The sequence below is a fragment of the Cucumis sativus genome, chromosome 2 (genome assembly GCF_000004075.3).
Source record: "Cucumis sativus cultivar 9930 chromosome 2, Cucumber_9930_V3, whole genome shotgun sequence".
In the NCBI taxonomy this organism is placed as follows: Eukaryota; Viridiplantae; Streptophyta; class Magnoliopsida; order Cucurbitales; family Cucurbitaceae; genus Cucumis; species Cucumis sativus.
The window spans coordinates 17079055-17090523 of NC_026656.2; the positions used below are offsets into that span (position 1 = coordinate 17079055).

Here is an 11469-nt window from a genome sequence, read left to right on the forward strand (position 1 = left end):
TTATATAGTCTCTTTAAAATTTGATATTGTTTGGATTTTTCTGTTTCTGAAGACATTTTTGGAAATTTTAGTTATATGTGAATAACTCCTCATTTCAAACGAATGTGGGTAAAAGTTAAGGTTCCATACACTACACATTTATGTTTCTATTTCCAATCTTTGAAGAGTAAGCTCATTTCTCTTCATTTCTTCTTAACATCTTATTTAGATACAATAATTGTATATTTAGTCAAATTTCAAAAATAAAAATGAAGTTTTTAGAAATTACAAACCCGTTTAGTTTTATAAACTTGCAATAATGGTCCTGTTGTTTTTTGTTTCTAAAACTGAAGTTTCATACATATGGTTGAATCACAACTATACATATATCACTTACACTTAAAAGTTGTCAAGTTGTATTGGGATAAAAGATGTTCACTGGTAAATTACATGAAAGAATACACCAAGTCTCTGGCACCTCAGGTTAAATTACTACCGTTAGATCTTGACCTATTTTATATGTAGTATAATACTCGTTTATTAAATTCGTTTCTCCTTAGTCCCTCTCCACTTCATAAATTATTAGAAAAAGCTAAAAGAATATATACCTAACAATTTTATATCATTAGATGCAATGCAACTGAGAAAAACTAATACACAATGTGTGGTTGCATCGAATAATTCTCCTATGGTCTCACTAATTACCCATCTCTTTCTACCCGCCTACTTCCAGATTTTCTTTCTTATAAAATCTTGCTCTTTAATTTCCATTCTTATTCTTTTAAGAGAAAATATATTTAATTGTTTAGATAAAAGTAATATACATACATATATGTGTCTTATATTTGTAAACATAAATACGTCCTTACCATACTCTCAAAATCAAAATGAAATACATATAACTATTCATCCATATATTTCACTTTAGTTTCTCTCTTTTGCTCTTTCAAGAATTAGAAGTTACGAAAATACATCTACTACATAATAAATGCGAAGTCCGACGGACTAGTTAAACAGAAAAAGAAGCTATGCGGCTACCAATCATGGTCCTTGTTCTTTAAATTTGAATATTTACAGTGTCATAATATAGAACCTCAGCCACTTTTCTGATGGAGAAGTTTTATTTTTCTATTTAGTAGGATGGGGAAGAAGAGGCTGAACATTGCTGGCAGAGAACTTCGAACAACTAAAAATATTTTTCAGAAAAAAAAGAAGGAAAAACGACTGTAAATAACTACCAAACTACTCTACTCTGACCTTGAAGTCCAACAGTTCGCTCACCGCCAGTATTGCGCCCAGCGATGAATTGTTTCAACCATTTGAGGAAATAGCGCACTAACGCTCTCGTTAATAAGACCTTGGAAGAAATGTACACATGCTTCATCATCTAAATCTAGGCGAAATTTCTCCTGAAGCTGTGCCACCACCATCTTTAAGATCAGATCAACAATAGAAATACTTTAGTTTAGGAGTCGAACCAAATGGAGCAAGAAACTCACCTTAAGAATGCCCTTTTCAGGATCAGAAGCAATGTCAGGAATATTGGAACCCGCCATTAGGTGAAATAAATTTAAGATAAGATTACTCGACTTTCGAAGAATATTGTATGCTTCGCAACAATACGATTTGAACCTTGTGTAGTATTGGCTGAAGGAAGAAATGGTTAGCAATTAGTTTCTCGTGCATGGACCAAGGACTTCAGGGAAAAGGAAAATCTACACATTTTTGCTAACTACTAAACACTTGTATACCTTTCAGCCCCGCCCATGGCCTCAACCATCTCCTTGCACAGCTTCATGGGAGGTGGAAATGGCTTGGGATCTTTGCCGAGGATAAAGCCAAAATCAACATGAAAAAGACGCCCATCATCCCTTAAGAGAAGATTGTCCAGATGCCTGTATAAAACCAAGATCAGTGTCCGAGTACAACCCTGGTGATAGGGGTGCGGATAATTTGAGCTTCAATCCAATTAAAGGCAAAGTTCTATGTTATGAATCAAATTACCAACACTAAAACAGATAAAAATCCTTAAAAAAGCTAGATGAGAGAATTTCTACTTAAGCTCATTCCGGAGGTGGCCTCCTTGTTGCTGCCACCCTCTTTAGTTCAAAGATACAGACACATCTACATGCTCAGCAATTTAAAATTTTATCAAGAAAATAATGAATTCTCAGCTATCTTCCTTGACGGAAACAATCGATTAAACGGGGATTTTAAGCTCTTCGTTGTTGGGTATTAAGTTACACAGCTCAAGAATAACCACCTATCTCCAATGCCCAATATGTACGTAATGACAGAATATCCAGCACAGCTTTTAATAAATGTTTCAAGACAGGTAGCTGTGATTCCAAAGGGCCCATGCTCATCAGGATGAAACTTCTGCAGATAGCTTATAATGCTCCGATGTTCTGAAAGTATCTAGAAACAAGAACAATACATCTTAATTGACCTATCACAAAATCATGCAAGCGGCAAGCAAGCTAAATATTGTTATAAGCCAAGTAAATAATACTAACCTAAAAGAATTGGCAGGGAAACTGTTTAAAATCAAAGATAGTATACATGTTTTAGTTTTTCTTTTTTTTATTTTTTAGTTCTTTTTAGGTACTACTAAAAGAATCCTGATTCCTCGAGGTTGTGTGCGTCAACCTTGCCCAGTATTGAGAACTAAGAAAGTTCTCCGAATAAGGTTGAAACAGTTTTCTAATTTCTTGCTGAGGATTTTTTAAAAGACTAAATATCTGCAAAGAAAAATGAACTGTTTTGGAGGTGCTTGGTACCTGTGCCAAAGATCGAGATGGGATGAATTCCAACATGCCTTCATCTTGTCCAGTTGCCAAAACTTTGTAAGGAGTCAAGTAAAGATCAAGATTTTCCAATTTAAGCAAGCGATCCATGAGCCAAACCATTTGAACGACCTATAGATACCAAAAATTCATGATGACAAATGAGGTTTGCAAGAGCCAGGAGAGGGAGGGAGGAGATCATTTAACTTTACCAATTGGTCTTGCCTAATATCATCTCCTTTCTTGAATATGATTTTGCAGCTTTCGCCATTTTCTGTTCGGAAAGTAAGACGCAAAGGATGCAGTGCACTTTTAAATATTGATGACTCTGCTGGCACAATCCCAACAATGAGCACACCTGGAGCCAATGGCGATCGTATGGGCTAGGAATGAGAAAAGCCCATGAAGTTAGTAATATAAACAACCAGAAACATCATGCAACTAAGAATGAACTTTGTTGAATCAAAATGTACACACAAGGCCCTGCAGGTTGCTCATAATTCTAAGATCCGCAGTAGGCACCATCCATTCTATAATGTACCTCATCAAAGTATGTAAGTTCGCTCAAAAGACCAGAAAGCAGCTGTCGAAGCTTCTCTGTCTTTTTTTGAGTATTGCCGCGTACATTTCTTACATCCTTCATTATTGAACACAATTGAGCTGTCAGTTCAGTTTGTCGCACCAAACCATGCCATAGCTTAAAACCATCTTCATCCCCATTGACACCAGCAGTCAACTGCAATGAACAGTTCTAATTATTTTTAATTGTGCATAATTAATCCACTCCCAGGGAACCATGTTACTGTCATCTGTATGCTCCAAAGAAAGGATAAGTTGCTTGGGAGATACAGATCCAAGCACAAATTTATCAAACTCCCACCATTATAACGCAATTAATAATTCTTCAATTTGCATCTTTGCATATTACATTTATATAACTGTACTTCATGAGACTACTATAATGCACCTTCATCATATTCTCTTCCAGGATCTCATAGGTACAATAGAAACGTTTTGCATATGCCGGATCATGAAGCTCAACGGCAACATACCAGCGGAGAAAGCTAGCCAACTCAATATTGCGAAGTGCTGCTAAGTTCAAAGGAATCTTGGGTAAAATATGGTAAAAGATAAAATTGGCTCTGAAATACATAGACATAGTTAACTAGAATGTAAACAAGCATTCACATACCACGCTGCACAAGAAAATGTGAAAGTCGAGATTTATCAGATCGCTCAAATCTAAGAGCCTGAACCAGTTGAAGCAAGTAACACTGGAGCTCCTCATCATCTGCTCTTTCAAGAACACTGACAGCATATGCACGAACCTGTTAAGGCGGCAATTATATATTTATCCAATTCATTTTGATTACTATACTACGATGCTCAGTGCAAATACAAGACACTTTCCAGATTTTCAGTTTCTTTCATAAAACTTGCAAGTAAAATGTCAGATAGAAGAATTCCTAACCGGAGTGAGATGATACTCACCACCTTACCGAGAATTTGATTAGAAAAATTCCTAATACCTCTTTAATTATGTATCACAATGATCCTCCCTCAAATGTGCAGGTGTACTCATATCTATTCGCACAGCCCTTAGGAGCAAAGAGTGGGCAAGAGGCAAGGGGCTTTCACTGACATTAAGGCACATGCCTCAGCCTTTCCTTAAGCTTTTTTTTTCCCTTCCTTTTTGAAATAAATAAGAAAGACACTACATTTAAGTCTATATCTTTGAACAATATCTTCTTTTAGATAAAAAATGATCATTATATTATTATTTATTATTCACAGTATCATACATTTATCTATAAATTTCCTTTTTATCATTCAATTGTAAAACTTTTTAAAAAAAAACTTACTTTGGTTTCTTTAGATATTGGGTGTTAATTAAAAATAGAGAATTTGACATATTTTTGGAACTTGTGCAACATGCTGCCTTCTCAAGCGAAATTACACATCTTCTTTTGATGCACCACTCAGTATCCATACATTCTTGGGAGGAGATGCCTCGTCTGCCTGCCTTGTCTGTGTAGTCTTTTGACATGGTACTAATAGAGGATGTATTGGAAACATTCGTAGGAGGAATTGGTTGTAACCAGGAGTTAGGAATCTTAGAAGAGATGATTATTCTACCTCAAAAGGTTATTGACGTAGTAACTTTCTCTTTGATAATTGCTATTAATTATTAGCTGTTTTTCTCGTAACAGAGAGATCCTAACATTTATCCTTTTTTATAATTTATAATGAAATTTTTGCCTCTTATACAATTTTTTAAAAAATAAAAATTAAAACAAAAAACAGAATTTTCCCTTGACATTTAAGCCCCCGATTGCTTGCACTATGTGTCTTAAAAACTTTATTCACATACATGTGAAAGAACAAGTAACAATGATTACAAGGTTAAAGAATGAAAATATTGACTTTTATTTTAATAAGTGAGTACCTCTTCACTTTCAAAAACAGGAGAGAGAAGCTCTAATGCATCACAGACATCAATTGTTTCCCATTTATGCATCAATTCTAATGCTTGTTTTGCCTCCTGCACTTGTAAATTCACAGAAACAATAATTTTATTTTGTCGTTTTTTCTTAGAAAAAGATGAATCAGGTTTTCTACTAACAAATTAGTGTATATTCAGGAAAGGAAGCCAAAATTTCTTTAGATTCAAATAACTAAGTAGATCAAGAATCCATGATGATGCGCTCAATCATCCAGGATATCAACAGAGATGATGGGAGTAGGGTTGAAAAATAGCTAACCTGAATATCACTCCACTCAACACATCGAAGAAACTTTGTGAGAGCTCTCTTCTCTGACATCAATGAAAAACGAAATTTCCAGAGGAGCTGTCTTTCATCTCCACTCAAACTTCTTGTAGGTGGGTACTTTAGTATCATTTGTATCGATCTACCAAAAATAAGAGAGCATATTCAACATAGTTCGATGATAAAAATTGCAGTGACATAGTAACCAAAAAAGATAATAAATATGCAATTGATCCACATAATTTATAGCACACCCAGGGGTAAGAGGGGTGGACAGAACAGCTTACCTTCAACTTAAAAAGTTGCAGTAACATGACAATGCAATGTAACTAAAAAAAGACATCCATTGAAAATAATTTGTAAATTGTAGAAATAAATATGTACAAAGCCTAAAACTCCAAACATCGTTGAAAGATAAGTGTGCTGTTAATTCCAAGGGATACAAATCTTCGACTCCAGTGAATCACAATCTAGTAGAAAAAGAACTACAACTCATAAAAACTCAGCATATAAAAAAACTAAACATAAACTTATTTTTGCTTGAGAACATAAAAGAATTATGCCATTATTCAATTAGGAAAATATAGAATACAATAATTCTATACCATGTGCAAATCATTAATTTGTACTTCTCAATGGTTTTCAATTTTCATTTTGTAGCTTATTTGGTCATATTATTCTTCAAGTTTTATTTTCATAAATTGGGATGTTTTTATTCATTCTTCCTAATTGTTCTTTTTTGGTTCAGCATGTTTTGTTCTGTTTTTCTCTTTTCCTTTACACTCTTTCAAGGGTTCACGTCCTTGAGCGTTTAAATTTCTTCTAATTAATTAATGAAAACTTTGTATCTTGCTTAAAAAAAGACTATACATTCATGGTTCAACCACAGCATTTGGGAGAATTCATCTCCCTACAAGATAAAACAGAACAGAAGTGCATGAAGCAGGTCCGGGTCATATTTATATAAAGGTTCAATTAATGCTAATATCTAGGAGACCTGCAAAACTGGTTCAATTAAATAAAGATAGCAAGACAATTTACAATTTACTGTTTGTTCACTGCGTTAGCCAATGAGGATCAAAATCATTGGTCGTTCACTTTTTCCATTGTCTCTACTCAATGATTTTTGTCAATATACGTTCAAAGAACTGTGATTCTAAACACAACATAACCTAGTTGCTTTATGAACCTTTTTTCTCTTTGGATATTTGTGAGAATTCAAGCTAGTTTTCCCACACCTCAACTATTCTCACAAGACAACTTGCTGACCCTACAACTTGTAGAATACTAAATCCTCAGTAAGTGGCCACCATGGCTCTAACCAGTACTATCTAACCCCTTTAATACTTATAGTGGCCCTTACTGACCCTGGGACAACTCATGGTGGTTCTTTATTAACCTTATCTTGGAACCTTAGGCTCAATTGATTTGGATTTATGTTGTCAAAGTAACCAATTTTAGACTTGGTATGAATGGAATCGAAAAACCTTTTTAAGACAAGCAGTTAGTTTCAGGAAAATGGTAACTAGGGGCTTTTAATTCTCCTCTTCTGGCTATTTCGTTTTATTGTTTCTTTCATCACTTCCAAAAAGAATTGGTATCCTTGAAATACTACTGCTCACAGCAGTGAACCACACAAAATGTAATAGCCAATTCACTGGTATAGGATCCTTCTTCAGAAACAATTTTTTATTTGAAGACTTCCAAAAGGAACCTTCTAAAAATGTATCTACAACATCAATTCCATCATCAAGAAAGGTCATCTTCTAACTTTTTATTTCAAGAGAACTTCATTTGATAAGAAAATTGTTAATTTGTCCTCTTGCTTAGACCAGTATTCAGAAGTCACTCTTCTTTCCAGTTAATCAAAGCCTTATTGTAAAAAGTATTTTTTGTTTTAAAAAATGATGATATGTCTTCTTCTACGACCTTAATAGAGGATTTCTGGTTCTTCATGTTCCAGGATGCAGGGATCATGTCTGAAATCTTATCATATAGCTCCTTCTGCAGAAGATGGTTAAGGTCTTCGTCCATCTTCCGAGAAAGGATACAACAGAAAGATCCGAGGTTCTCCTCCTAAAAAGCCTATCCACAATGTTCACATGATCAAGCAAAACTTGCCAAATAAAGAACCTAACTTTCTTAGGAATTTTAATCCTCTAAAACACATAAAAATAGACTCTCTAGTGGGAGAGGAATCCAACAAGGAGAACAAGGACTTGCATGAAAAACCCTGACTAGGGTTGGGACTCCAAATACAGACATCCTTTCCCCCTTCCCTGAACAGCCCACAAGCAGAGAAAGAAGAGATGCCACCTCCATTGTTTCCCTATTGTTTGGCTTCTCTGTTGCTTGTTTGAGGATTAAAATCTGTTAGACCACCAATCATACACACCTATGCAAGGAAGGGTAGAAATAAGACTTCAGCATATCCTGCAACAAACTAATGGGTGATTTCCGTTGTTTAATATTTTGCGGTAAATGTGCATTATCTACTGCATCAACCTAATGGCTTTTTTCAGTTGTTTAATATTTTGTGATAAACGTGCATTATCTACTGCACCAAGCTAATGGGTCTTTTGAGTTGTTTTATTGTTTTGAGTTAGGCGTGCAGCATCCCATCTCTTGTAAGGCAGTATATGGCACTATTTAATAAGTTAGGATGTTGTTTGTTAGGTGGGCTGAAGTTATCCTAGGTTAAGTATTTTGGAGAGACCATCCTCTTGAATGGTAAAAGTGTAATAGTTTCTACTAATCAATCTATCTATTTTCTTAGTGTTTTGGAGAGAGTATCTTACAAAATCACGGATACCACCTAGAGGAGTTACTTTTTGTTGCCTTCATCAGTATGACATATGTAGAAATGGCTTGAAGGATCAGAATCGTGGCCTTTGACTTTGTCCATTTTCGGTGAAGATTTGGTCCAGGCTTTCCTAATGATATGAGTTTCTGTTTTTTTTTTTTTTTTTTGTATGTGTGTGGCCTACATTTTCTCTGTGCTTCCTTTCTTCTTAGTCAAAGATAATTACCAGTAGAACACACGAATTATTTTGAAAAGGGAAAAACAAGAACAGCAAGAAGGACAGTCCCCTAAGAAAAGACTTGCTCAAAAGTCTGTATAAGAGAACCCAAACTTCAGTTGGGCCTGCTATGTTAGCTATCAAGAATAGTGGAATCTTTAAAATATAAATAGCTAAAGGCACAGCATGAAGTGATTAAGTGATCCAGACACCTTTTATCTTATTCATACCCTAAACAATTCAAGTAAAAATTCTCCATCTGGAATACAAGGTAACAGATGAAAACATGATGTAAAGGCTAAAAAGGTTAGCTTCGTGCTTTTATTTTCTACAGTTACTCTTAAGAAGAGTCTTTTTTAGTGACATGTAAGAATTAAAGTTGCTGAGAACTTGAAATTGTGATTCCCAGATCTGTAATTTTGGAAGGAAAACAACTTCCATTATTCTGAAAGATAAGTTATCTGTTATCAGTGAGAAAAACTAAAATAATATTTTACTGGTTACTTTCTCTCGTTGGAGCTCAGTTTTAGATAAGACATTTAGCAAACCTCAAATTCAAAAGGCAGTTCAACCACAACAATATTGAGTGGTTAACTGGTATCTTAATTTACTGCTTACTTTCTCTCGTTGGAGCTTGGTTTTAGATCCTTATCAATGATACCGCGAGTTAAGCTCCTAGCCAGCTTCAGCTGCTTGTGCTCGGAGGGATTGAACTTCCCTACTTCAGGGTCCCACACATTTACGATTTCATTTGTTGAAGCTATTGGAGAGGGTAACAGGAAATTTGCTCCAGATTCCTTCATATCATAAAACCTAGGATCAGCATAATGTATTCACAAATTAAATCATCCTACACTGACATTCAAGACCTTTGAAACCACACAAAAATACCACAAGCAATAAAGAAATTATCAGTACTATCAGATAAGAATGTGTGACCAACTATTATTTGTCCCTTTTTTTTTTTGTGTGTGTGGGTGTGGGTGGGGGGAGGCAAGCATCATGGTTGATCAAGATGTTATATGGAAACACACAACTTAAAATAAATCCACTGACAATAACTTGAGATCACCGATCTTCTACAATCATTCAATATCAAATACAATACTTAATCACTCAGATGGAGCACAAAGATTTGATAAAACTATATAATATAACAGATACAAATTTAGATATACATTACCTGAAAAACTACACGATGTTCAAACCCAGAGAAATCAACAATCAGATACAATTTAGAATTCCCATTTTTAGAGCTTTCTTGCTCCCTAATTTCCTCCAGGGCTTTAAATGTTATGCGGTCTAGCCAATCAACATGTAGAATCTGTCCCCTCTCGTACTTATTCACTACCTTTTCTAGACGTTCCAACTCACCCCGCTCAAGTCTAGGGACCTGTACACACACAGCTTTGGTTGAATAAAATGATCAATTCAAGAGCCACTTGAACATTTGAAAGTTTTCTTCTCACGATATGTAACAGTCTCAAACCTTTCCAGGAGTTGTTGTTGGGAATGATCCATCTGCTTCTCTTCCCAACCAAAGTCGAAGCTTCTGCTTTCCTGTTTTCAGTTGTTTCTTCCTATTAAACAGAAGGATTGTGGCTCCCCCAATCAGTTCCTCTTCTTTCCCACGTGACACATCCCAGACCTAAAAATGTATGAGAAACTGAGAAAACTTGAACAAAAAGTAGAATATTCACAATGTTCGTTGGTGATGACAATGAATATAGGAGTTCAATAGTCTAAATAGAGGGGAAATGCAACAAAAACAAAGATATCATAAAAAATTTGGCAAACCGTCAAGGCTAGTTGCGAGTGAGCAGTTAAGTCCCGATATTTGGTACTCAATGTGATGAGTTCACTCCAGGTATATGAAGGTCCTGATGACTCCAATCTAACACAATGCAATAAAATCCAGGTAAATATCTATAATCATTTTCAATCAGAAACAAAATGTAAAATAATAGTAGTAAATAAATAAGTCAAAAGGTGCTAAAACATAAAATGTACCATATGAAGTTAAGAAGGTATTCCATCCTACAAAATCCTTTTAAAGATTATATTCTTAATTTGAAATGAACACTTGATTGACATTCTAGTGTTTTTAAATGTGAAAATAACTACATTGGGAAATCCTAGGGATCTTGAAAGTTCGAAAAACAAGCTTGCAAAAGTCATCTTTAAAAGAACGGAGAGGAATATGAATACAAGGCGTGTCCATACAAGGAACCGTGAAATCAATAATAGTTATGGAGAAACCTTGTTCTGGTTGGGAGGCCAAACGGAGCACCGTCAATGTACAGAGCACACTCAACAAATAGCTCAGCTCTTCTCTCGTCGGATGCAGAATCAATATCTGAAGAAGTAAATGGAATACATCACGAGATAAGAAAAATTAGTAACTATAGTACAGCGTACACAAAATAATTCATGCTGCAATCCAGCACCCAATAAATCAATCGGCAGTCAAGTAGTCTTACGAGTTACCGAATAGGTATCCGAGGAGTCAAATTTGAAATATGGTGGCGGGTTATTTAGAGCGATAACTTGGAAAATAAAAAATATGGACGATCAAAAAATAAATTGAAAGAATTAAAAGGGCACCTGAATCAGAAGACTTAGCGGGAGGCAAATTACCCTCCAATCTTTCAACCCGAAAGGTGACGGGGAGATTGATGTCGCAGGACAAGAAGAATCGGAATTCGTTTCCACTCATCTCCGCTAAACGGCTTGGAAAATAAAGCTTCTCATAGTCAATTTCGTCTGGTGAATGAATGAAGTTCTGCGGATTAAGAGCTTAGCGAAAAACACAGCTAGGCTGGCTGAGAATTTTGCGCAAGGAAACATATGTTGCGGCATGGCATCACTCCCATCATATATCGGATTCTCTACAAACAAAGCATACCTCTTTTTTTC

General features: G+C 35.3%; 1 protein-coding gene across 1 annotated transcript; it reads right to left on the reverse strand.

Moving 5' to 3' along the window:
• Positions 1 to 872: 872 nt before the first annotated feature.
• On the reverse strand, positions 873 to 11269 carry LOC101210847 (phosphatidylinositol 3-kinase, root isoform). The gene is made up of 17 exons (XM_004142931.3): positions 11158 to 11269; positions 10813 to 10909; positions 10351 to 10447; positions 10043 to 10201; positions 9737 to 9946; positions 9172 to 9350; positions 5528 to 5675; positions 5212 to 5307; positions 3958 to 4093; positions 3733 to 3854; positions 3307 to 3501; positions 2978 to 3148; positions 2760 to 2897; positions 2243 to 2397; positions 1731 to 1874; positions 1479 to 1626; positions 873 to 1394 (listed from the first exon to the last, which is right to left on the reverse strand). The coding sequence occupies exons 1-17, from the start codon at positions 11267 to 11269 to the stop codon at positions 1257 to 1259; spliced, it is 2445 nt and encodes an 814-aa protein (XP_004142979.1). The 3' UTR covers positions 873 to 1256.
• Positions 11270 to 11469: the final 200 nt, after the last annotated feature.